The sequence below is a fragment of the Pygocentrus nattereri genome, chromosome 9 (genome assembly GCF_015220715.1).
Source record: "Pygocentrus nattereri isolate fPygNat1 chromosome 9, fPygNat1.pri, whole genome shotgun sequence".
Classification (NCBI taxonomy): Eukaryota; Metazoa; Chordata; class Actinopteri; order Characiformes; family Serrasalmidae; genus Pygocentrus; species Pygocentrus nattereri.
In genome coordinates, this window is record NC_051219.1 from 39,442,353 (window position 1) to 39,470,249 (window position 27,897).

The 27,897-nt window shown below is 41.4% G+C and overlaps 1 protein-coding gene across 1 annotated transcript; it reads left to right on the forward strand.

Annotated features, from left to right (window-relative positions):
- Positions 1 to 23,863, forward strand: fam120c (family with sequence similarity 120C). Its single transcript, XM_017712778.2, has 16 exons — positions 1 to 522; positions 2,237 to 2,483; positions 2,594 to 2,676; positions 2,761 to 2,889; positions 2,978 to 3,080; positions 3,270 to 3,343; positions 3,453 to 3,739; positions 6,053 to 6,299; positions 11,078 to 11,249; positions 12,376 to 12,625; positions 13,174 to 13,288; positions 13,385 to 13,594; positions 13,703 to 13,919; positions 17,205 to 17,340; positions 17,453 to 17,516; positions 17,732 to 23,863. Exons 1-16 carry the CDS (start codon positions 1 to 3, stop codon positions 18,014 to 18,016), a joined length of 3,141 nt encoding a protein of 1,046 aa, XP_017568267.1. The 3' UTR covers positions 18,017 to 23,863.
- The last annotated feature ends 4,034 nt before the right edge of the window (positions 23,864 to 27,897 follow it).

Consider the following 27,897-nt stretch of genomic DNA (forward strand, 5'->3'; position numbering starts at 1 on the left):
ATGGGAGTGCAGGGCTTTCAGGAGTATTTGGAGAAGCGCTGCCCCGGGGCGGCGGTCCCCGTGGACCTCCTCAAGCTCGCTAGAACAGCAGGCCGACAGCCTCCACACCACCACCCTCATCCTCACCACCACCATCCCCATCACCCCAGCTCGCTGCCTCCGCCCCCACCGCCCGCGCGGATCCTGGTGGACGCGGACTCGGGCCTGCAGCGGCTCTACGGCGGCTACCAGACCGATTGGGTGTGCGGCGGCGAGTGGAACGCCATGCTGGGCTACCTGGCGGCCTTGTCTCAGGCCTGCCTGTACCAGGGCGGCCTGGAGCTCGTCGTCGTGTTCAACGGCACGCTGGGCAAGGAGCGCTGGCCCGAGTGGGCGCGGCGGGCGCAGGGGCAGCGGCAGACCGCGCAGCTCATCGTCAACCACGTCGGCAGTAAGGCCACGCCGCCCCCGCGAGCATGGTTCCTGCCGCCCGCTTGCCTGAGCCACTGCGTCCGCCTCGCCATGTTCCGCTTCCGCGTGCGGGTGAGTGGCGTGAAAAGCACCGTTCAGTTGTGTGGCTGTTTAGATCACCTGGTAGAAGAACATCTACCGCAGTGTTTAATCGAAAAGTTCATTAAGAAGACGTAATGCATTAGAGTTGAATATGTATCTGATGATAACGTCACCACCAAGTTCTGTGTACAACTCAGTATTGGACGAAAGGATGTTGAGTATACACTCACTGGTCACTTTATTAGGTACACCTAAGGTACTTTAGCAGGTACACCTGCTAGTAAAAGGTTGGAGCCCCTTTTCCCTTCAGAACTGCTTTAATTCTTCGTGGCAGACTTTCAACAAGGTGTTGGAAACGTTCCTCAGAGATGTTGGTTGGTTATTTGAGTTCCTGTTGTCTTTCTATCATCTGGAACCAGTCTGCCCGTTCTCCTCTGACCTCTCACATCAACAAGGCATTTTCGTCCACACAACTGACCGCTCGCTGGATGTTTCCTCTTTTGCGGACCGTTCTCTGTAACCCTAGAGATGGTTGTACGTGAAGATCCCAGCAGATCAGCAGTTTCTGAAATACTCAGACCAGCCCGTCTGGCACCAACAACCACGCCACGTGCAAAGTCACTGAAATCCCCTTTCTTCCCCGTTCTGATGCTCGGTCTGCACTCCAGCAAGTTGTCTTGACCACCTCTACAAGCCTAAATGCATTGACTTGCGGCCGTGTGATTGGCTGATCAGCTATTTGTGTTAACAAGCAACTGGACAGGTGTACCTAATAAAGTGGCCTGTAAGTGTATACAGTACTGTGCAGAAGTTTTAGGCATCTAAGCAAATTTCAACCAGTCTGCCTCAGCAGTGAGTCTATCACAATATACTTTAGTCATATTCATAATTCAAGTAAACATAAAAGCAAAATGTAACAAGAATTTCTTGTAATCTCTTGCAATTAATGCTGTAGTCAACCAATTATCTGTATGCGTTTCCACATAGTACGTTTATAAAAGGGTGTTGAATATGTATGTAGTTAATAATCGCCCGATTATCTGTATACATATCCAGTTAGTACTTTATATAAAGTTGTTGAGTGTTGCTCATGTTTAACTGTCAAATTAATGACCATGTTCCTCTGCATTTAACTGGAAATGGATGTTGTGTAATTGCAGTTATCTATGAGGATGTTTTCATATGAATTAGAAAAGGATGTTGAGTTCCTATCTTGATCAGTGGAAGCAGCGAGCAACCTTTCATCTGTGTTAATCACACAAAAACATGCAAAAGATGCTGTCCACGTCGTGGTACTGGCCAAGTAAATGAGCGAGATTTCATCTGTATGTAGTCATGGTGCATTAGAAAAGGATGTTGTGTACGCGCCTAATATTTTGTCCAGTAATTAAGTTTATAATAGTTAGATTAGGAGGTTATATGCATCTAAATGTTAGCTGAAATAAAAGTGCAAGTAAAGAAAAGTTGAGAACATACCAGATAGAAAAGGACATTGTGTAAATCTAAATCTTAAAGTAATCAAGTAATATTCAAGTGTGTTTAATAGCAGCAGTAGCAGCATGTTTACATTGTCACTTGCAAGAAATTGAGTACAAGTTTAAGTAATTAGCAGTGTCCCTGTGTGTGTTTACAGTGATGTCACATTTTAACGCCACAGTCGAACTGGATCAGGACTGCAGGGCTCAGGGAGCTTGATGTTTTACAGAAATTCTGGGCTGAATCTGCCTCCCTCTCTTTGCTGTAGGTGGTACAGACCCTTGAGGACCACCACCAGGAGGTGCTATCCCTGTACAGAGACTACGGTTTTCAGGGCCTGATTGCACAGGACTCGGAGTTCGCTCTATGCAATGTCCCAGCCTATTTCAGCTCCCATGCTCTCAAGCTCTCCTGGAACGGCAAGAATCTGACCACTCATCAGTACCTGCTGTCTGAGGCTGCTCATCAGTTGGGTCTCAAAACCCAGCACCTGCCCATCTTTGCTGCCCTGCTCGGTAAGAGTCATTTGCCAAAAGCCAGAAAGGCCACAGTCTGGACATTTGCTCAGTACACTTCTACATCATTCTGAATGACATATTATGGCTAATCAGAGAACTTTTTCCAGGGAACCACATTCTGCCAGATGAAGACCTGGCTGCCTTTCATTGGAGTCTCTTGGGTCCAGAGCACCCTCTTGCCTCCCTCAAGGTACATTCTCTGCTTTGTTCTTCTGTCTAGTAACTCGTTTCGTTACTTCTTGTGTCATTCTCATTGCTGTTTTGATCATTTCAGGTAAGGGCTCATCAGTTAGTACTCCCTCCTTGTGAGGTTGTGATTAAGGCTGTATCAGAGTATGTTGCATCTATCAAAGACCTTGGGAACCTGGATGCTGTGGCCAGGGATGTATTTAAACAGTCTCAGGTAAAGCGTATTCTTTGTCGTCATCAGAAATGGCTTGCTCTTACCATCACGCTTGGTTTAAATTGCGTTGTGTTTCTTTCTTGCTCAGTCTCGGACTGAGGATAAGATCGAAAGGTTTAAGAAAGCAGTGGAATATTTTTCGGCGGCCAGTAAACCAAGACCTCTTTCAATGGGACCTTCTCCTTACCTCTGTAAGTATAATCCACGTGTACACATTTTCAGAATTGGACATCCACAGTGTTCCAATGTGTACTTAGTCGTTGTTAACAATAATGTTGAGTATTGCCATAATCTCAACTATGGTATTTTTCTGTATGCTTAATTTAGCTTCTTTTTTTCGCTTTCATAATGGCATAATCTCTACTTGGTTTTGCTTGCAGTTCCAGGTTTTGGGCCTGGTCAGTTTGGCGGACCTCCATGCCACATGGCGGCAGTACAGTCTGGAAAGGCCCAGGTGCATGTAGTATGTTGTTTACAACTTTTGTGGTTTTCATAGCGTGTATCCAAAGTGGTCTTTGTTCCAACTAAAACACTTGTGTTTCTTTTACTCTCTTATCTGTTAGTTCGGTCCACCCCAGGTGTCAGGTGTTAAGGTGCCTTATCCAGGTGGGCCCTATGGACCTGGCCCAGCCTCTGGTCCTGCCCTTCTATTCCAGAACCCCCCTCCGGCACTGCAGGACTGCAATGATTCTCTCGTTGGGAAAATGGGCTTTGCTGAATGGTCTGCTCCTTATGATTCCTCTCAAGGTGGCAACCGACTGCCCAATAACCACACTGCAGCTCCCTCAGGCCCTTCCCCCTCACCATCTTCTTCCTCGGATGGGGAGGAGCAAAATGACACCAGCACTAAGTGAGTTTGCCTCTGACCAAATCGCTGCTCCATTCTTTTCATTTCACATGGCTTCATTCTTCTCCACTCTATTCTTAGCAGAGCTGTTCTAAAAATATTTTAAAAAGCTAACACCACCAGGCGGTGGCAGAAACAGTGTCAAGCTCCTCTAGTTTCCCTATTACCTTACTAATACCTTAATCATTCTGAGATTCCTGCCTTTGAAAATAGTTAGGCCATGTAAATATAATGTTTAAGTTGAATTTCATCACGTCTTTTTCATTAATTTGGCACTTTCCTAATCACCAGTGTTTGTGCATGTGGGTGTTACCAGTAAGCAAGCTGGTTAATCAAGCTCTTGACAAATCTGTTTGGGACTAGGGCAAAAGCAGTTTCTGCATTGAGAGAAACTCTGGAAACAGTGACTTGTTGTTTTTCTTATTCATCTATGCCTTTCTTTTGCACTTTTTTGTGCCCACTCACCAGCCCAACCACCCATGTAGTTCATCTTAGCATGATGGTTGGTCCAGCCAGAAAGTGTTAGGAGAAAAAATCTCTCCTTTCAGCAAAGTGCCATATTATTTTTAAAGATGAAAATGGAAAGAACCCTCAGGAGATTCAGGACTGTTTGAACGTGGTGATAATGGTCTCAGTTGCTCCATCAGTGCCTGGAAATCGTTGCTTTTGTTCCCAGAGAGAGTTCTAAAGACCACTGGGAGTACACAAGGAGCAAGTAGCAACCAGACCAGTCCACAGCGTAAACTTTATTTTTGGTCACAAGTTTTATCATCGCGAGGTACAGATACACTGAACTTCTTTTTCATGCAGTTCATTTTCTTGTAACAAATTCATGTTAAAAGAAAAATGCTGTGCATTATATGAATATTTCAAGCCAGTTCACTTATAGGAGTTCACCTGAAGTTACACTGTTTTGTTAAAAGTTAAGACATTTTTACCTTCTTTGGTAAATGTACAAGGTTTTGTTTAGACTGTACTTAGCATGGCTGTAATTTGAGCTTAGTGACGTGGTTATTTGCCCATTTTATATGCCTACAATGAAATCAAACTAGTATTCTGACGCTTCTGTTTTTGTTTATGTTTTACGTGCTTGCATGCATCACACCAAATTTACGCGTGAGGTCTTTTGTCTTTGTACTTGAACAAAAAGTAGGTATTTATTAGGATAAACAAAAAATTCCCAGACCCTATGGCAAAAAATGATTTGCTTCTTGCTTTTTGTTCCATTCCTCTTGGCAAACCATCTTCAGTTTCCCAATTGAGGGGGTCCCGCCAAAGACTGAATTTCAAATTTTTCTTTGAAATTCAGAACATTGACTGGGTCATTCAAGCAGCTGTCTAGAGTTATTTTGGCTTAATATTTTGGGTGGTTGTCTTGTTGAAAACTGTGGAATCTTCTCCCCGTATTCAGTTTGCTGGTTAATGAGATTAAATTCAGGTTTTTTTAATGTCTTGGTATATCACTCCACTCATGTAAAGGCTCATTTATACTCCCTTTCCATACAAAGCAATGTTTGTTTCAATTGATGTAACCATGACTGCCCACATGCTTCCCTGCGTCCTTTACGTTGGCGTAGAGGGCCGTCCAGAATGAAAAGTTTCTGACAACAACAAATGTGACGAAGGTGATGGAGGACATAATAATGTACTGACTACGAAAGGGGTGCCATTATAGACTGTGGTGGTCTGTGAGGCCATTAAAACCTTTGTGACATGTGGATGAATTCTTGTCACTTATATTACCGACTAGAGAAATTGACATTGTACCTCGCTTGAACTACAGCTACGCTGCTCCGACGGCTTCCGATGATGCTGCTTCATTTCGTCTGTTTGGCCCAGTACTGTTTGCAGAGAAGCAGCTCTGTATCATGATGCTAACACCTCCATACCTCGCTGTGGGTGTGGTGTTCTTAGGCTCATATGTACAACCTTTTCCCCCAATGATGATGAGCTGAATTATTGCCATAATTATGATTTTCATCGAAATACTCTTACAAATTTGTGATGCATCTTCTTTATCGTTAGTCTGAGAGTGCGTTGTAAAATAGGGACACCTATTTGTGGTTCCGTTTGCCTGAGGATGTTTTGTTTTTGCAGCTTTAATATCTAGAACTTGACTTAATTTCTATCAGTATTATTGCTATAAGAAGTATGATAAATATGGACCATTGTGTGTAAATTTGAAGTGGGTATATGCACTGGACATGTATGTTCAGTAACAACAACAAATGTTTGTATTCATTCAGTGCGTTATTGTTACAGGTGTGTTGCCCCACTGTAAGCTATTAATGACGGTCTGTGTTTGTTTCGTTTCAGTCACTTGGCTGACAAGTCCTCTAGATGGGAAGACCCCAGTGGCCGTGGAGGAGGCGCCTCTGGCGACAGTCACCAGGGTAACGGGAGTGGGCCATCTATTCCGTCGCTGCTGTCCATGGCAACACGGAGCCACATGGACATCACAACCCCGCCCCTGCCACAGGTTAGCGCAGAGGTGCTGAGAGTGGCAGAACACAGACATAGGAGAGGACTCATGTATCCACAGATCTACCACATCCTTACTAAGGTAAAAACACTGGCTTACAGCATTCACTCATGTTACATTTCCCCTTTATGAGCTGCATTGTCAGACTCCCCCACCGGTCATTTGACTCTCTGGACACTTTTTTTAGTCCCTTTTCTCTTTTGCCTTAACAAATTGAATGGAAATATAAAGGGGTGGTTAGACTGGAAATTCACCTTGCAGTTCTGTTAGCTGAGTGGTTTCCAACAATGGAGAAACTGAGTGTGCTTGTCATTGGGGACACTGTTTCCTGTATTCTTCTGTAAAATCACTGTAGACAATATAAATAATTGTTTTATGTCAATCTCAATTCAAAAGTGCAGTTTTCAAATTACGACAGCTGCGAGTTTAATCATAGCTATTATTATTATTATTATTATTATTATTATTATTAGTGCTTAGATAAGTCAGAAGCAACCCTACATTCATGTGGATTCACGACCACAGCTAACTGGCAGTCTGGCACAGTGCATTTAGAGATCAAGTCTCAAGCCAGAAAAGTGGATATTCTGTTTGTTTTGGCTAAATAACAAACATGGACCTTAATTTATAGAAAATAATCTCATCTCAAAATTTGCAGTTGAATATTTTTGATTACCGACCCTGAGGGAGAAGCGGCTTAGAAAATGAATGAATGAACCAATTTTCAATCAGTTCTCTTTCATTCTTTTCTATGTAAGCAAATTGATTTTTTAACAGGCAAATTTCGTTCTTGGTCTGACTGCTGCCTAAAGGAAATGTTAGCAAGCTAAATGGCATTATTAGTGCTCACTGAGTCAACGCAGGGCACTAGTCTGTAGAGAGTAATGTAATTACATAGGAATTAGTTTAGGGAGCAAGGTGTCTGTCCTCAGCTGGAAAACATCCATACGTACATCTCCTCTTTAATATACTGTCTCCCAAAACGACGTTTTTATTCCACATGATGTTGAGTTGGCAGGTTGAACTCGGACATTAGTTTTATGTGCAGGGTGTTTAGGTGTAATAATCACAGAAAAGTGATTGCTCTGCTCTGAATTCCAGTCTGTTGCATCATCATAAAGAGATGAATAAAACCACAAATAACATGAGCAGCACTGTGCACTTTTTGTTTGCTCAAACATTAGTTACACTAAAGGTTGGCACCATGTGGCCATGAGAAGTTATGCTACACCAGTGACGCATAACAATATGACCACCTTCTTGTTTCTGCACTCACTGTCCATCTTATCAGCTCCACTTACTGTATAGCTGCACTTTGTAGTTCTACAGTTACAGACTGTAGTCCATCTGTTTCTCTGGTACTTTATTAGCCCCCTTTTACCCTGTTCTTCAGTGGTCAGGACCCCCATGGACCCTCACCGTGCAGGTACTATTTGAGTGGTGGATCATTCTCAGCACTGCAGTAACACTGACATAGTCGTGGTGGTGTGTTGGTGTGTGTTGTGCTGGTCGGAGTGGATCAGACACAGCAGTGCTGCTGGAGTTTTTAAACACCTCAGTGTTGCTGCTGGACCGAGAATAGTCCACCAACCGAAAATATCCAGTCAACAGCGTCCTGTGGGCAACATCCTGTGGAAGGACTAGAGGATGACCAACACAAACTGAGCAGCAGCAGATGAGCTGTCGTCTCTGACTTTACATCTATAAGGTGGACTGACAGTGAGTGGACAGTGTTTAATAACTCAAGCAGCACTGCTGTGTCTGATCCACTCAGACCAGTGCAACACACTAACCCACCACCACCATGTCAGTGTTACTGCAGTGCTGCGAATGATCCACCACCAAATAGTACCTGCTCTGTGAGGGTCCATGGGGGTCCTGACCACTGAAGAACAGGGTAAAAGGGGGCTAATAAAGTATCAGAGAAACAGATGGACTGCAGTCTGTAACTGTAGAACTACAAAGTGCAGCAATACAGTAAGAGGAGCTGATTAAATGGACAATGAGCGAAGGAACAAGGTGGTGGTCATAATGTTACATCTGTATATTGTGTGTTTTAATGTTAGTTCGGCCCAGACTCATCTTAACATTACTACTTACCTCCTGGTTAGCTGATTTAGGCTCTCAAAAGATCTTAATTATTCTTTTAAGGCTGGTAATGTTTTCTGATAGACATTTACACTATCAGAGTATCATACCTGTAGTTTTAATACGAGGCCAAAGCTGGCTTGCTATTCACCAGCTTCTTGTTCAGATTTTTCTGTTCCACCTTAAATGGTGCAGCAGTTACATTCTGGAGCTTTAGCCGTTATAACTGCTGCACCATTTAAGGTAGAATGGAAAAAATCTGAACATGAAGCTGAATGGAGCTTTGTGTTAAAACTACATCTAACCCAATCCCATTTCACCCTTTGCCCGACCACTTAGCCCTTAGGCCATAGCCCTCTGTTTTGGGCTTAGGGTGTCCCACTTTTTTGTTGAGATAAAGGGGTAGGGCGAAGTGTTAGGGCTGCATGATCCTCCAACCGGAGGTTTTTCAGAGACTCACTCCAGAATATTATGAGGAAAAAAGAAAAAGCAAGATGGCTGAGAAAGAGACCAAAGAAACCCACAAAAGTGAGAATTTTCTCAGTTAGAAATGGTCACTGTATTCTCTTAGTTTAGTGTTGTTTCAGTGTATTATGGTTGTTTTCTTCATAACAAGCATAAACAATTGCTAATAGCACGCTAATGTCTCAGTAGCTAGCTAGCACAATTTCCCGTTCCACCTTAAATAGTCCAGCTGGTCTCACGCCTGAAGCGCCAGAATGTATCTACTGCAACTTTTAAGGTGGAACGGGAAAATTAGAACAAGAGGCTCGTGAATATCTTCTTGTTCGAACGTCAGCTTCGTATCACCAAGGATTAAGTGGGCAATAATAATAATTAATATACTCACTCTTTAAAGGCATATGATGCCCTAAATGTAACTAAAGCCCAGCAGCGAGGTTGCTGAACTTTATCCTCCTTTGCTATTAAGTGACCCTTATTAGTCCCACAACGGGGAAATTTCACCTCCACATTTAACCCATCCGTGAAGTGAAACACCATATACACACTAATGTGTATACACACACACACACACACACACTAGGGGGCAGTGAGCACACATGCCCAGAGCGGTGGGCAGCCCTATCCGTAGCTCCTGGGGAGCAGTTGGGGTTTAGGTGCCTTGCTCAAGGACACCTCAGTGTAGGCTCTGGGGATCGAACCAGCGACTTTCCAGTCAAAAGGCCGGTTCCCTAACCTCCAGCCCATGACTGCCCACAGATGGGCAGTCTGCTATCACCGAAGATGGGCAGGGTCGCCTACAGAGCAGCGCTAGTAGCTGTTAATGAAGTAATGTTGTTTTTAAATTTGATTTCAACCACTACCCCTTGGAACTGAGTTAGGGTGGGGTAGGGGTAAAAAGAAGAAATGGTATTGGGCTTAAATATCCTTGATTTCAGATTTTTCGATTAAAGTGATTTTAGCTGTTAAAATACTCTACTTGGAGTTTTTGTACAGAGCTGCTTATAAATGTGTGCTACGGTAGGACGTTTCAACAGGATAGCACAAGACTTGTCTCTGCCATATTTATGCTGCGCCTGTGCACCTGCATCTGGGAGACTGTTACTGACTTTTGTTGATGTTGGACAGTATATCACTTGACCAGTGTGTTCTTCTATTTCTGTACTTGTGAGGACCCCATGTCCTCGCTATGATAAGACTATATGACGTTTTTGCTCAAGTGAGGATATTTTGCTGGTCATCACTTGAGCATGTGTTGTTTTCATCACATTTGCCTTTTTTATTTGAAAACTAAAGGAGCAGAAAAATTGCCTTTCGGACACTTGAGGTTAAACTTAGAGTTAAGTTTAGGTGTAGTATTATTTAGCGACAGTAACAATCAATAAATCTATAAATCTGACCTTTCGAGAGCCTTATTATAGCACTAATTGTAACACGTGGTGGACGTTCATCGCAGTTTGTTGGACACTTTGAAGGCCATCATTAAATGAATGAAGTGGAATCTGTTGAATATCAAAGACAGAGTTTTAGCTTTCTGAGCAAATGTGAACAAATCAGACAGACTCGAACATCTCTAAACAGACTGAGACGTGAACAGAACGCGTTTCTTCATTTGTGGCTTGTTTTGTGGTCCAGTTGATTTGTGTGTTGTGAAAATAAAATGGCTCCAGCTTCCTTTGTGTTTTGCCTTTTCGGGATCTGAGTTTTAAAGGAGCTGTGGTTTAAGATCTCATCAGTGCTGAATTGGACAAGAAGGAGAATCGAGACCTTTTTAAAGTTGACCTTCATGAAGTCATTTGCAGTCTAGTCTCCTTAATTGGTTAATTAAAGGTTAACCAACCTCATATAGAGAAATTATAATGCAAAGAAGGTTTACATGTGCATTTGTAGTGCAAATTGAGATGCTGTGACTTCATTGCATTACTTGTCACACTCTTAGTTATAACTAGTGAATTAATTATAAAAATATTAACTTAAGTTCCCATTAATCTGACAACATCAGGGACACTTTTTTTCTGGAGGGTATGGTTCCGGTTAGGTCTTGGGCTAAACTGCAGTGCCAGTAACGAATCACTTTGGAAATACTTTTCAGTCTCAGGCCTAATCCGGGTAGGGAAACGGGCCCCAAGACTCGAAAGCATGCTAAAATGAAGAAAAGTAAGCACAGTTAATGATGCAGATAATGCCAAGTTGAACAGCCCCAGGAACAATAACTTCTCAAAAGATGCTGATAAAGTTTTCTGTCTCTGCTATTTTTTCCCCTCTTCCCTAACTTCTCTCCCTGCTGGTGTCTCTGTCATGTCCCGCAGGGGGAGATGAAGATGCCAGTGTGTATAGAGGATGAGAACAGCACTGACCTGCCTCCTGCCTCTCTGCTGTTCCGTTCAGCCCGGCAGTATGCCTACGGGGTGCTGTTCAGCCTGGCTGAAACCCAGAGGAGGTTGGAGAGGCTGGCCATGCGCAAGCGCGCTCCACTAGAGGGTGAGTGTGGGAGAGAGCATAGAGCTGGGTAAGGCTTAAAGGAATAGCTTGGCGAAGAGTCAGAGTTACTCCATTTTAGCCCAGATGTCGAGTGGATCAGCCAAGACATGTTTGGTGTTTGAAGTTTGCTGCTTTAGTTTCTTGTCGTAACTACAAGGCTAACATGTAATGTAAAGTTATGGCGCGCCTTTTAGCACCATACAAGCTGCCGTTCTCAGATTGTTAAATAGATGATCTTGTTGTTTCTGATACTGTGTGTTATACTGCTACTTATAAAAGGAGACTAATGTATGGACGTTTAAATGAATTGGGGTAAATATCTATTAAATATTAGCTACTTTAGAATTATGTATGTTTTAGATAGATAGGTAGATAGATAGATACTTTATTGATTCTTTAGGAAATTTAGCAATTTTTGTTTAAAATCTTCCTTGAAACATGGTTGTTGTTGTATTACCACAATATGAAGTTCTGCTTCTCTTTCTGTTAGGATGCGATTATTTGTTGATTGTTTCATGTGGTTGTTTTTATTCTTGGCTCTCCAAAGATATTCATCATAATAAGCACACCAGAGGCTCAAATTTGCTAGTTACAGACATTTTAAAACAGCGATGCATCTAAATGAAAATCCTTGGCTGAAACTGAAACCGAAATTCAGGACCGACTCAGTGAAAAATATAAACTGATAAAACAAAAAAAAAATAATAAAAATGGTAAACTTACTAAAATTATTGTATGTAGACTACAGTATTTTCTACATGATCTAATGTCCTTGACAAGAAAGTGGTTGGTTATCCATTTTAGTTATTCTTTGCCGTTGGGCACAGTCCTTTTTGAATTCTTCATAATTTCTAAACCTGAGGCTGCAGATGGTGTTGGCGTGCTAGTGGGACTTTACCTGATGCTTCTGTTTTGCATGTTGAGTAGATGTCGTTTCTTAATATCTGTTGTAGAGAAGTTCCTGCATGTTGTAACTTTTTATATTAAAGATTATTAATTGGTTATCTAATATTCTGTATTAATGTGTATGAATTCCTGTCTGTTTTTTTCTGGTGCATTAGTGCATCCTTCTTTCAATATGTTATGTAGATCATTCAATCAGTATCTTTTATTTCTGACTCCATAGTGCCTCCAGTGATTGTTAAGGAGTGGTGTGCCAGCAAGGCCAAGTCAGCTCTGACCCCAGAGCTGGTTCCGGCGCTGTGTTTCCGGGAGTGGACCTGTCCTAACTTGAGGCGTCTGTGGCTGGGCCGCGCCTCAGAGGACCGCAGCCGCCGCACCCGAGCATTCCTGGCCTGCATGCGCTCAGACTGCCCTGCCCTGCTCAACCCTGCCTGTGTGCCATCCCATCTGCTGCTCATGTGCTGTGTCCTCAGGTAGCCAAACTAGGAGGATAGGACAGTACCTCCACAATAGTATAACAGTATAAATAAAAACAGTGACCAGAGGTTCACTTATGTTCTGTTACGTACAGGGTGATCGGCTTGCTTTCAGTAGCATTGCTGATTGTCAGTAGAATGTGGGGCGGTCATTCATGGGCTGGAGGGAACCAGCCTTGTGACCGGAAGGTTGCCGGTTTGATGCCCTCAGCTGACAGTATGTGACTGAAGTGCCCTTGAGCAAGGCACCTTACCCCCAACTGCCCCCCGGGCGCCTTGGATAGGGCTGCCCACAGCTCTGGGCAAGTGTGCTCACTGTCCCCTAGTGTGTGTGTTCACTAGTGTGCATGTAGGTGGGTGTTTTACTGCACAGATTAAAGTTAAATGCAAAGGTCTAATTTATCTGTGTGCAAAACACAGTTGGCTAATGGTTCTAAATATGATGGTTTTATTGTTTGAAAATCTGATGTGGAAGCACGTCATTTCAGGTAATTCTTTGTAGTGTAATCATCGAGAAATACTGAGCAATTTGTATTTGCATACAGGTATATGATGCAGTGGCCAGGTGGCCGCATTCTTCAGCGCCACGAGCTTGATGCCTTTTTGGCCCAAGCTGTGTCTAACCAGCTCCATGAGCCTGATCAACTCCAGGAACTCAAGGTGAAGTGATTTTATGCCTCACCTCCATTTTTTTATTAACAGTGATGACTCCAGTGCCAAGTTTGTCCTTTAATATCATTGCGTTGCTGTCATTAGGTGGAGAAAGTGGACAACCGTGGGGTTCAGCTGGCCTCTCTGTTCATGAGTGGTGTGGACACTGCCCTTTTTGTGAATGATGTGTGTGGGCAGCCACTGCCCTGGGACCACTGCTGCCCTTGGGGCTTTTTTGATGGGAAACTGTTTCAAAGCAAATTGGCCAAGGCTACCAGAGATAGGGGTGCCCTGCTGGACATGTGTGAAGGCCAGGTGACCATACATCTTGACCTTAATCATCCTGATCTGTTTTGTTTAAGCATATGCATCTTTTGAATGACATAACTAAAACTTTCTCACCAACCATCTGTTGCCTGGCAGGAAGAACTGGTGTCTCGTGTGGAGAAGATGCGACAGGCCATTTTAGAGGGCATTAATCTTTCACGGCCCCCTCCCCCACCCCCACCTCTGCCTCCCCCAGCATTCCTGCCTCCTGCTATGGTGCCACCATTCTACCCTATGCACCCTTTGTACCCACCTCGGCCCCTGGGCTCCATGCCCCCTCCGCACCACCAGCACCGGCCAAGAGCCTTCCCAGGTCAGATCCCACCACCATTTCTTAACCCCTTTGACAACTAGGCTTACTATTTAGTTGTTTATTTTAAAGCTTATTACTCAGTGATAACTATGAATTATTTAGGAAGGTGGGTATTGGAATGTTGTTTTCATAGATGGGCTACTTTAAAGACTGTCCAGAGTGGGTGAAACTAAAATGACCCACATCCTGTTTGCGTCATGAACAGCAAACAGACCAGCAGAATAAGTGTGAATATAACTTGCTCTTAACAGCTCTAGGCTGCTCATTATTACAGCAAGACAAAGGTGAAAATAGTGACGTGTTGCTTTGCCACCATTTTAATAGGAGAAAAAAGATACATGAACATTTTCATTAAGTTCGCATAGCCATAAATTGGAGTGTCCAATCTAAGACACATCACACACACAAGATGCTTAGGTTGGATTTGAAAAGATCAGATTTGTGTACCCATACAACTCTGAGAGCATCAGATCTGTGTCAGATTAGGGAATGAATCTGATTTGTGCCACTTCAGCCTAGTAATGTGAATGCAGCAGTTGTTGCGCCTCTCAGCATTGATTTAGCAGACCTGTAGCTCAGATTTTTAACAGGAATATTTTTAAATGTCACTCAAGTACTTTTGAGTCATCTGTAGCACAGATTAAGAACCTTGCTGTTTGCAAATTATTTTGTAAAATATTTTCTCAGTTACTTTGTAAAAGTTTGCATTATATTCTGCATAATGTTTTTTTTTTTCTTCTTTAATATTACATTTTTTTTTCTTAGAAGATATTCAATAAAAAGGTGTATTGTGATATTCAGCACAGATGATAGTTATGTCTACATGCAGCCTAATAATAAGTTAATAATACGACTACTAGCTCAATCGGAATAGAATACGTCCATGTATACACTTCAATCTGAGCAGTCTGGTCCGATTGAGGCCATTCAGAATACAATTCCTATCCGATTGAACAAGGTGGGTAAACCTCTATATAATCGGTTAAATAGAAGAATAATATCCCTGTAATCGCCTGTATCTGATTACATTCCAAGTCTGAAATTTAAGTCCGTTCTGTGTGTTCGTCGCATCGTAGTGAGAGTTTATAACATTCAACATGGCGGAGCAGAAACTGGTTTGAAGAGGAGACGAAGTTTATGCTCTGAGCTTTAAAAGATGGCAGTGGGACAGGCGTCCAGCTTATGTGTCTCGAATCATGACGCCATCCTCTCACCACTTAAGTACATGTGAGGTACATTTTTCTGAGTCTGACCTCATTTTAAAGTAATTAAAAACACAAGCACTGCTCACTGCTGCTCATCTCACTCTGACTGGACCTCACGTGATGTTCGCCGTCATGGTAACCTCTACACGAACTGGTTCTCCACGCATTTGAACGCCTCAGTCTGAATCTGTAATCGGAATGTATTCAATCGGACTGGCAAAAATCTTTGCATGTAAACACGGCCAGTGATCGAGCTTTTTAGATAGATGTTGTTTTTTCAAGGTCCCACTCTGCAGTCACATTGTAATCTCATACTTCATTTGATGTTCAGGGCCAGCTTTAGCTTGTTGGAGGCCCAAAGCTGTTTTCAGGGGCTCCCCATGTAGCTGACGTACTAGCTAAGCGATAAACTATAAAATTATGTGCTACCTACTAACAGTGTCAACCACAAGCTGTCTAAATTATATAATTTGGTGTAATGTGCAGTGCTGATGTTTGGATGCTTGTTTGGGTCTCACGGTGCAGGATTTCTTGCTTACTCAGCTCACTGTAAGCTTAGTTCGATCTAACTCTGGTAGCAGAGGTTCTTCAGAAGCATTGCATTTTCATATGATTGCTCATAACCTAGAGTATCTAAACCTGGATTAACAGATAAAGTTGTTGACCAACGAGTTAACCACAGCCTTTCTGAGTTGAACCTGCTTCAATAGTCAGACTTAAGATCTGTTCTTACTTGTCCAACTACAAGCCAGAACAGAATCGTGAAATCCTTCAGTGATAAACAAATTCATGGCATGTCTGTAGTTAGAAATACCTTTGGTTTACTCAAGATAACCATAAATGGAACTTCTTGCCATTTAAAAGCTGTATTTGAACATGAGTGATACAGTCTCAAAAGTATTAGCAACAGCAGGATGCAGCTGGATTTTAGGGTGGAACTATACATGGTAAACAAAGCATAAAACCAGGAAAATGTGCTTTGTTTAAAAAAAAATGAGTAGCAGTAATAATTTTCATAGTAATACATTATTAATGCATTAACTTTGCCACCACTTTTGGATTTACTTGTTTCATATGCATACATCGTTTCCATGATTTAAATATATTACGTCAACAAAAGTCTGTCTTTCAGATTACTTACTTTTCACAAAAACTGTATTGATGTAATGTATTTTATTCATGTGTAGCTTACATTATATTTCCAAAAGTATTCACTCAACCATCCAAATCATTGAATTCAGGTGTTCCAATCACTTCCAGGGCCACAGGTGCATAAAACCAAGCAGCTAGGCCTGCAGACTGCTTCTACAGACATTAGTGAAAGAATGGGTCGCTCTCAGGAGCTCAGAGAATTCCAGCATGGTACTGTGATCAGATGCCACCTGTGCAGCAAGTCCAGTCGTGAAATTACAGTATACTGTATATATATAACGGTATAATGTTAAATTTAAAAATTAAAAAAAAAAAAACCCTTTTCACTTGTTCTTTTCTATTTTTTGGCTCCAGATGTGTGAAATATTTTGTGAGACCAGTTGTGTCTTTTGCCCTGTCTCGAGCCTCTTGGACAGCGTAATGATACAGTAATAAGACAGAAGTTGTTAGGGAGCCACCTGGTGGCTTTGGGCCTTAAGTTGAGTCTGAGTGTGTTACTGGTCTGAGCTCCTTAACAGCTCTTAGCAGATGCTGCAGTGCTGTCCTTTCATACAGTGTGATGGCTACCCTGATAAAAACAGGCTGTAAAAAAAAAAACAATATAGGGGAAACCAAAGGCTTGATGACTATTTGGACTGAAACAAATGAATGAAAAAATGGATGAATAATTAATTCATGAATGAAATGTAATTGCTATACAGAAATACTCAAAATATACATCCATCTACATGTTATTGCTGTTAAAAATGACATTCAGAGCACTGCATGTATGTACATCTTGTCCTAGGCATATTTTTTTCCTCAAAACATTGTTACGGTATCGTAAACCCTGAAAAATGGTTAAATAATTATCATGCTATTGAATTGGCACATGTTTGACCTCAGTCGGTCATACTTATTATAATAACAGATTTATTTCAACTTGCAGGTATCCAGTCTATACCTCCTCAAGGTGGGAAGCTGGAGATTGCTGGCATGGTCGTAGGTCAGTGGGCTGGAAACAAACCTGTCCGTGGCAGAGGGGGGTTTAACATGCAGGTGGTGTCAGTGGGAGGAGGGAAAGGGTAAGTTTGCTGTTAGCCTTTCAGGCTTTGGCCTTTCCTTGTTGTTTACAAGAAAAGCATTTAAATTTAAACTGTTCTTGGAACCAATGCTTTATTTGTCTCTCTGTTGTAGAAGGGGTAAAGAAATTATGCCAAAAGGAAGGGGAGCGAAGAAAATGACCACCACTCGAACACCGGTAAAAACTATATATACAGTTCTGTAATCTACTCTACATTTATGACAGATTAACTCATGTTTAGTCAAATAAACTGTGAGACTGCAAAGTCATTATTTATATTTAAAAAACACCTTGAAACAGATGGTCTTTTTATTATTGCTTATGCTTTTATTTCTGGCCTTGATGCAGAACTATGGATTTGCAGGAATAATTTTTTCCCCCCTTCCATGTAGAATCTCTCTTCATCGCCCCCCTCTACCAGCCCCCCAAAGCTGGCAGAGGAACCCAAGACAGTGGGGCGGCCCTCTGGAACTGGTGAGAGAGCTGGGGGAGTGTCCCAGCAGCTGAATGGCAGCTCTTCAGGAAGCGCCACTGGTCAACCCATTGACCTGCCACCACAGCCAATCCAGTGTGCCTTAGCCAGCAGAGACAACCAATCAGGAGATGGGGTGGAGGTAGAGGCCCCTTGTTGCCTTGACGACTGCCCATCAGATGGTGCACTACAAAAAGAGGAGTAATTACATCCCATAGTGTAATAAGAATGATTGATTGAGTTGAGAGGGAATGATCCAAGTTCGACTGCCTTTTCCTTGCAAAATATGATAATTAGGGCACAGTAGCCACTTTGTGTTGTCATAAGAATAATTTATGATGTTACAGATGCTGAAAACTATAGATGGACAGTGTGAGAAGGAGTGCGGTCTATGTCACCTTAACAGCAGGGTTCTGATTTGCAACTGAGCGAAGTTAAAATCACAACCTTCGATTGCACTTTGCACTGAATCTTCTCGATTCTGGATCTCAGCCTTTCCACTGCCCCATCAGGGTTGTAGCATTGTGACAAGCTCTCAGTCTTTTCACCTTTCTAACATTTTTGTTTTGTTTTGAAACATCTTAGAACATCAGTGTTGGTTGTATCCGTATGATAGCCTAAAATGGCTACCGTAGGCCCTTACTGCCCAAAGTATATTCTGATTTAACCCAGTCGTTTAACTCTTAGCTGGCCAATTTAAGAGCACCCTAATCTATGTCCAAGTGTGTTTGAAACAACGTTTAGTTGTCTGTCTGCTGAAAAAGCAATGCTTACGTTACCAAGCCTGTAGATCATAAAGTAACTGTCATCAAGCGTCCACCAAACCAACCATGACTCTTCATGATACTTTAGTGTTCTATGTTTTTGTTCCCCTTACACTATTTGTAAGTCATTGGGCTGGAATACTGAATTATCGTAATGATCTTGGTATGTAAAATTACTTTTTAATGTAGTTTTTCTTCAGATATCTTCAGCGGCATGTTACATTAATCGTGAAAATTGAATCGTCAGTCAGATGTTCTCCCGAATATGTCTGTATGAATATATTGAGTTTTGGTTTTATTTTTTATTTTTTAAATGCCCTCTTTATCTTTAGAGGTGGTACCAAGAACTAGCCCAGTTTTTCGTTCTATTTATAGACAGTATTGCCAAATTTAAGGTAGAAGAGAAATGAGCCCTGTGCAGATTTGACCAGTTTAAGTTGTGAAAGGCCTCCCAGTGCGCAGTGATAATGTAGCTACCGGCGAATGAAATTTGGCTTATTCGTCGTCAGTCTCATTAGGACTAAAATCTGCCTTTAAATTGCACAACTATGTCCTATTCTTGAGTTTTGATGTCATAAGGAAATCCCAAATTTGAACCAATTCGTTTTCACAGCCTACCATAAGGGTCAGTTTAGTTTCAAACCTGATTTTGTTGCAGGACAGTGCAGGTTGTCGCAGTGAATTGCTGAATTTGTGTGTTGGTTTGCTCATTTCAGTCCTTCAGATTCTGTTTGCCATCTAGGTAACCTGCCATTGCTTCAAGCACAGGGTCAGACTCACCCCCCACCCCCCGGTGGCTTAGTCCAAGCTCAGAGAGAGAGAGAGAGGTGGCAAGACAGTGCAGAGATGTGAAGTTTAGCTAAGTGTGTCTGCAGGTGCAGAAGGAATGGAGGTGGCGTCAGGCAGGAGTGGTGTTGCTTTGCTGGCTCCACACTTAATAGCCTTTTTCCTCTCATGTAGTCTTGTGACAATCTTTATTATTTTTTATTACTCCTTCCATTTGAGCCCCAATAATAGCTACTACTATTGTCCTATGATATATATATATATTTTGTAAGCACCTTAAGCCCCCAAATGATAGATATGCAAGCCCAAAGCCAAACTGAAAAAAGCTCTTGAAAATTGATTGTATTCCAACGTAAAGCACTTATATTATTTATGTTTGATGTGGTTAAAGCACAGTACTCTTTAGCTACATCCATTTGTTGACCTAGCCCAAGCATTTGATGTTAAAATGATTCTTCACTTTGTGTTGTGTAATAGAAATCATTACCAACAGATTTGAATGTGAGAACAGAGTGCATAGGAAGCAGCACCTTGTTTTAAAAACCTGAAAACACACTGGATCGTCCTTGACCCAGGATAAAGAAAAAAAAAAAACAAGTTAGGGAGAAAAACAAAACGATACGTAGAGAAGGAATCATAGATCCATTTGATATCTTAGATGTTTTGTATATACTGTAGACGTAATCTGTGTGATCTCAGTGCGCGATGATGCAGGGGAGTGATTTTATCAATGGTTGGGAATGCACACAACCTGTCACCCCTGAACTCCACTCCTATGCCGCTCATCACTTGAAATGAAGATGCATTTCCATCTGAGCTTTAGATGCTTGAGGTTTTGAGTTTTAGCTGTTCAAATTCAAACCCCTCTGATTCTGCTCTCATCCTCCCTTTTGTGCCTAATGCACATGTACACGTGCATTCACCCACCATAGCTAAAATCATTTAGATTTCTGTAAAACACAAATTGAAAGTTCAAAATCAGTTCCGAGAACCTTTTGTGATGCGGTCAGCTAACAGAGAACAAAAAAAAAAGTAAGAAGGCCTCTCTGGACCTTCTGTGACATTACGCTGTACGTGGTCTTGTTTTCGTGACATTACGCTGTTTGTATCGTCTTGTTTTCGTGATGGCCCGTGGAACTTGTGCACTTCTTACAGAAAGCACTTTTATCGAGACAGATGGGCTTTAACGAACCCAGATTAGATTCAAATGATCAAGCCTTCTGGCTTGTAACCTTGATTTGACACTTTGACAGAAAAGGGCAGGAAAGTCCCTTATGTGAACATGCTTTTGTACCTATGATATCGAGGATGTTGTGAATGAGCTTCAATTTGCATTGAAGGACAAAATAATACACTAGAGAAAAGGCTTTTCCAATAATTACCTTGTTCTAATCTGAAAAAGTTAGGATTATCGATTATCCAAATTACATGAGTGTCTGAGTAGGCATGTCAATAAGATGCACCTTATTTTGTTAGGGTATAGATTTAAAAAAAAAAAAAAGTATCTTGTGCCACAAAATATATATGGAAAGCTCTATGAAATCAAATAATGACAGACACCCCTATTTATGTTTGTATATTTTAGAATTTTCCACAATTGTGGAAACCCCTACAGCTAAATACCAACCTGTTTAATCGTATACCCCCGCCCCCCCCAGAAGTATCTCTGTTGGCAGCAGGAGTTTGTCTTTACTGGGTATCCAAGTTTGTGTTTCTTAGAGAAAGAAACAGAACTATGATCAATCAGGACTAATCTAGACCATAGCATTACAGCTAGAGTACTTAAACTAGTACCATAGAACACATACGACCGAAATTATTCCGAAGTTCAACCTTAGGTTGTTGGATTTGATGATGAAATTGTTCAGCCGTGCCGCCGATAGACGGATCTTCCACCGTTTCTTAGGCACGCGCTAACGCCTACACACACACACGCACACACACCCACCCACCCACCCACATCTGTACACACACACTTATTCGCTTCAGACGTACTATAGATCGGTGATCAATTTTCATTGTGTTTTTATTTTTTTTTTGTTTTCCATTTAAGATAGTTACAAAAGTTTCAGTAAGTTCTCTAAGTGTTGTAGAATATCAGTTATCGGAGTCACACTTAGCTTAATTTTAGTCTCAAAGATAAGATACAACATTAATTCACAGACCCAGAAATGGACACACGTACACATACATATAGTCGTTTTCTTTTAGAGTCATCAGTTAGAAAAAGTGTAATGCAGCTTCACATACATGTGATGCATTATCCAGATTTTCTTTTTTTTTTTTTTCCTTTTTTTTTTTTTTTTTTGTTGTAGTTGATTATGATAATGCTTAATTAGTGATTTCAGATGCGTGGTTCCCAAGTTTACCCTCTGCGAAGCTTCTTTTTCTGGCTTTTATGTATTCTCTTTTTGACTGTTCTAACGTCTTTCCTTCTTGCAATTTAATCAGCCATTTGTGGAGAGTTCAACACATGATGCAGAGATCCAAATGTACAATATTTTACAGTATTAAGTTTTGTTTAAGGGATATGTTCTGATTTCCGAATTAGAACCAATGTTTTTCCATCATCGTATGCCTTTACCCCTTTTATCCTAACCATTTATGGATGATAGTGAAATAATAGAACTCACCAATTTAATTGTATGCTGATAGTTAATGTATTCAACAATCTGTGGTTGATTTTCAAAATCCCCATTTTGCTGTTGGATATAGGCTACTAACATGCACTCCCACAGTTCAGATGCTTGTTTCTTCTGTAATTCTACTATAATGGATCCTTTTTTTCTTCCCCACCCCCCAAAAAAAATCCCACCTGCCATCTCTTTGTCTCGTTTTCACTATGTCTAGCCTTTCATCTTATCTCTTACCATGGCTCTGTTGTGGACTTGCTCGTACTCCAGTGCTGTCTCCTTACCCCGTTATACTAACAGTAAAGGTAATATTAATGATAATAATCAGTCTTATAATCAGTCTGTATGTAATCGTAGGCAGAAGTTGGAAACAAATGTTTTCATTGATGAACAACAACAAAAAAAATCTAACCTAACCATCTTTGGTTTGAAATTGTGAAAATTGTGTTTTTCTTACTTTTTCTTTTTTTTTTTTCTTTCTTTCTTTCAATTGTTATTACAAGTGCTACTCCTTTGACCGTCGCTACAGTTAGTATAATACGCTTAGCAGAACTAGGTATCTTTCAACTGTAATGATTGCAATTTTCCTTACCTTTTATGGTATTTGTTTCAGACCACTTCACCATTATGATGTAATCGTAGCCATCAGACTAAACCGCAGCATCGTCGAGCGTTTTCAGTTACTCCGATTAATCAGTCGAGATGATTCAAAAGCCGATCGAGTCAACGTTGACCATTGCGTCCTTGCACAAAAACAGAGAAACGTTCTCTCTGCTACTAAAAACCAAAGTGCATATTACCTTACTATTTGTCAGTTCTTTAGTTTCTGGATCCCATATTTCTACATTTCAGTGATTTGAGAATCTAGAATTCGTATTGTGGGTCCATATGAAGGAAATGTGGTGTTTACATCTTTCTGGTGAAAAGTGGCTGAGTTGTGTATCGTCCGGTTTCATTGCTACAAATTAAGATTTAAAAAAAAAAAAAAATTTCAGTTACTTTTAATCCTTTTTTTCTGAAGTTGAGCCTTGGACGCAGGTTTCGATACAGTTCAATCTAACCACCCTTTACAGACTCCCATGCACTTGTAATGTCCTGAAAATGTAGCTTCATCAGTAGTCATGGCTAGGTTAAATGTAAACACATAACTGTAAACAGGCTCACATCCACATGCACCTAAGCTATTGTGAGGAGTTTTTTGCCTGTGCATTCCTTGTAGATTCGTGTCTGGAGCTTAGATTTGAACTCTTGCTTTAAAAAACTGTTCCCCCTGTATCCTAGCTCTGTAGCCCTTCACTTCACAGGCTTTGACTGGTGTTGTAGGGTCTCGACCCCGTTACGATAACAGCAATGTGTTGTGTACAATGGCCCACCAACGTCCACCTTTCTCTTTGCTGGACAAGTGCCCTCTACATTCGATCCTTACTGCTTTTATTTTTTTTCCCAGCATGTTTGCCCCCATCATGTTTCCACTCAGCCCCATTTGTAGGCAACACATTCTGTCGTCTGACGAACGCATTGATGCATGCATCAAGGTCTCCAAAAGAACTTGTGTAGTGAAGGGTAAAACTTCATTATTATTATTATTGCTGTTATGGTTATGATCGTTATTAACAGTTTCTCATTTTTAGTATAAAGAAAGCACCAGATTGTTTTGGAAAGAAAACCTTTTTTATTTGTCTTGCTGTTGTGGTCTGATTTCACAATGCATTGAGAAGAAAGCCAAAAGGCTGAGAGAGAGAGAGAAAGGAAGAGAGAGAGAGAGAGAGAGAGAGAGAGAGAGAGAGAGAGTCGAAGTTGGCAGTCATGTTTGTATGGTTGGGAAATGACTTACAGTGCTGAAATAAAATTTATTCTTTTAGTAATTTTTCTCTGTCTCTGCTCATTTTATTTAAAGGTATCGTGCATGTCATTGATCTCAGGCTTTTGGGAAAACTCATCAGCGTCATGTCTTCATTTAAAATGAGATGATTTGTGTAACCGTGGCTTTGTACTCGTACTCAGTTCTGAGATATTCATTTGCTCTGCTATTGATCAATTCTGCAAATACCTAAATATCAACTGAAATCATGATGGTGAAGTCGAGAATAAAAGACTAAAGCAGTTAATCTTGTAATTGGCAAGACTCTAGTTATTTGATTTTAGTGCTTTTTCCCCCAAAACTGTTGATAATTATTGCCTAGACCAGAGGTCACTAATAGGCAGACCACTGTCATAGTCTGGGCCCAGGCGCTATCCTATGCGGAGCTGGACCTATTACCAATTGAACTATGGAGAATTATTTCATTTCGATGGGGTGGTCCCATTTTAATCGTCGTAGCTTTTCTAGTCATTATGCTTAGTGGTTTAGCGGCTGGAGACTCACAGGCCAGTTGCTAATATCACATGACATTACTCAGCCAATCAGATCTGTGCATTATGATGAGCACTGAGACTTGAGTGAGTGATGCTCACACGGGAGGGATGAGGTGAGAAACAGCAGAGAGGAAAGTGAGTCAGAGGGAAGTTTTTTCACATGACGTGCTGTAAAAAGAAATATTACTGAACTGTATTTGATTTGATGTTAACTGTATACGATATTGATATAACTAGGCTACTTCACTATACGGGCCTGAATCATGATGCAAATATGGCTCTTTTAGTGGTGAGGTTGATACGTTAGCCTGAATATCAAGGCATCGTTGGGGAAGAACACCCTTACTTTACCGTGAGTTTCCTTACTAGGCAGTAAAGAACTGATCTAAAGAAACATTTAAAGGACATGCTTTCTGTGAAATTCAGTTATAATGGCAGAGATGTATAAGGGGAAACAGTTAACTGTCCAATGTTTATGAGACAGTAAATCCTAACTTCAATACCTATTGGATGGTCACCTATATTAGCCTGTACAGTCAATGCAAAATACCCAGCTAGACCAATAGAAATGCTCCAAACTTACCTGGGAGTAATATCTTGATATAGTACATTTGAAGTTTTGAATGTTTAAGTAAAAATGAGAGAAAACAAGTTTTAATGAACTATTTCATATATATATATATATATATATATTTACGTACACCATATTGCCAAAAGTCTTCGCTCACCCATCCAAATTGAATTCAGGTGCTCCAATCACTTCCATAGCCACAGGTGTATAAAACCAAGCATCTAGGCCTACAGACTGTTTCTTCAAACATTAGTGAAAGAATGGGTCGCTCTCAGGAGCTCAGTGAATTCCAGCCTGGTACTGTGATAGGACGCCGCCTGTGGAGCAAGTCCAGTCGTGAAATTTCCTCGCTACTAAATATTCCACAGTAAACTCTGGTATTAAAACAAAGTGGAAGTGATTGGGAACGACAGTAATGGGTTCAGCGGATGCTGAGGCGCATAGTGCGCAAAGGTCACCAACTTTCTGCAGAGTCAATCACTACAGACCTCCAAACTTCACGTGGCTTTCAGTTTAGCTCAAGAACAGCATAGAGAGCTTCATGGAATGGGTTTCCATGGCTGAGCAGCTGCATCCAAGCCCCACATCACCAAGTGCAATGCAAAGCGTCGAATGCAGTGGTGTAAAGCGCCGCCACTGGACTCTAGAGCATTGGAGACATGTTCTCTGGAGTGATCAATCACGCTTATCTGTCCAGCAATCCAATGGATGAGTCTAGGTTTGGCGGTTGCCAGGAGAACAGTACTTGTCTGACTGCATGATGCCGAGTGTAAAGTTTGGTGGAGGGGGGATTATGGTGTGGGGTTGTTTTTCAGGAGTTGGACTCGGCCCCTTAGTTCCAGTGAAAGGAACTCAATGCTTCAGCACCAAGAGATTTTGGACAATTTCATGCTCCCAATTTGTGGGAACAGTTTGGGGACGGCCCCTTCCTGTTCCAACATAACTGCGCACCAGTGCACAAAGCAGGTCCATAAAGACACGGATGAGCAAGTTTGGTGTGGAAGAACTTGACTGGCCGGCACAGAGTCCTGACCTCAACCTGAAAGAACAGCTTTGGGATAAATTAGAGTGGAGACTGTGAGCCAGGCCTTCTCATCCAACATTCTTCTGGAAGAATGGTCAAAAATTCCCATAAACACATTCCTAAACCTTGTGGAAAGCCTTCCCAGAAGAGCTGAAGCCTATGGATTAAGAATGGGATATCACTAAAGTTCATATAGAGCCCATGTGTCAAAGACAAGGCCCACGACACAATCTTATATGGCATGTAAAAGTATTTTCACAATGTGCTGCACTACAATTCCCAGCATGCACTGCAACAGCAAGTGTGCCCTGACTGTCCTACCCCAACAACATTCTATGGGACAGCAGTTACACCTCAGTTTTACACAATTCCACACCAGTCATATCACCAAACATTAGCAGCTCAGAAACTGAGCCCAAGTCTTAATGAACGTGTAGCAAAGAAGGGATGCCAGGAGCCTAGTTCAAGCAAATAGGCATGTTTAAAAGACTGAGCTCCCGGGAACATTTACATTTCGTATAATATTTCAAGATCTACTACAAGTTCAAGTTATAGCACAAATATGATCCAAAATAAAAACATGTAATACCTTTAGAGGTTGAGTTTGACACCCCTGCTGTAGAGGATGCGTAAAATTATTTTCACTTAGAAAATCAACAAAACGTAATTTGACCAGGGGCGTCTAAACTTTTGCATACAACTGTATATCTTCAGTGTAAATAGTATAGAGAGAAGATTTTAAGATGGTGCACTCCACTAGATTCTGTTGTACTATAACAAATGTGTTTATTTGCATACTGAGTTTAATGTCAGACAGGGATGTATGAAAAAGTCATTGTTATTCTCATGGTTGTCATCCATTTGAGGTCATCTGGCACCATGCAAACAATCCAGAATCCGTTCCCACAGGCAGCTACTAGTTTCAGCCCAGTAATCAAGTATGTGCTCCTTATCATCACTGACTTCGGCCAAAGAGGTACATGTAGCTTCTGTGCAGCATTTCACAAAGCAGGGTTTTCTCTTGAGTTAGATCATCTGTGCCAAAAGAGAAGACTGTAATAAGAGTTTTCTCTAGGGGTTTCGTGTATGTTGGTGGTTCCTAACCCTGCTCCTGAAAGACCACCTGCACCTCACAATTTAGTGTTTTCCTGCTCCAGCATAACCTGTTCAGCTCTTCAGCTTCAGCAGGGAGAGCATTTTAGTATGTGGGGCAGGACTACATTGGAAATAACTAGCTTAAAAGTTTAAAAGATCAATTTGGGGACAATATCTAATTGTGACTTCTCTCAGCAATATAGTGATTATGATTTAAATGTGATTAGATTCTGTAAATTGACCCTTTTTTTCCACCACGAAGACCATTTTCTTCAGACTACTGAATATAGTGTTTCAGACGGGCTCTGCTTTAGTAAGTTAGATTTCTACTTCTTCACTTAAAATGTAAGACAACATTGAATAAAACAGAGTATAATTAAAATTGTGGCTTTAGTAAATTGCTCTTTCACATCGCAGTTTTAATATAAAAACAATCCTTTGGTCAGCCATAGGGCGGCACAGTGGCGTGGTGGGTAGCGCTGTCGCCTCGCAGCGAGGAGGGCCTGGGTTCGATTCCCCTTCCGGGTGACCAGGATGGATGATCAGCCATACTACTATGAACTGGTGCTGAAGTAGGGGTTTAGTTTCAGGGTAAATGAGAGTGAAGTAAGGGTTTGAATTGAAATGGGGATGGAAAGGGGGTTTAGTTTTGGATTCATTTAGATCGAAGTAGTGGATTAGTTCATTTGAACTGGTAGTGAAGTTGGGTTTAGTTTTATGTGAATTGGGATGGAAAAGTACTATCACTCAAACTGAAGTGAAGGTGAGGGTTTAATTGACATAGCTGACAAACTGGTAATGAGGTAGGGATTTAGTTTTGTATGTACTGGTAGTGAATTAGAGGTTCAGGTGCTGTAA

Excerpts from the sequence above, each read along its gene's own strand:
- fam120c (XM_017712778.2), top strand. The coding sequence starts at position 1 with ATGGGAGTGCAGGGCTTTCAGGAGTATTTGGAGAAGCGCTGCCCCGGG. Across the intron at positions 523-2,236 it reads TGTTCCGCTTCCGCGTGCGG|GTGGTACAGACCCTTGAGGA; the intron begins GTGAGTGGCGTG and ends TCTTTGCTGTAG. Across the intron at positions 13,289-13,384 it reads ATCAACTCCAGGAACTCAAG|GTGGAGAAAGTGGACAACCG; the intron begins GTGAAGTGATTT and ends TGCTGTCATTAG.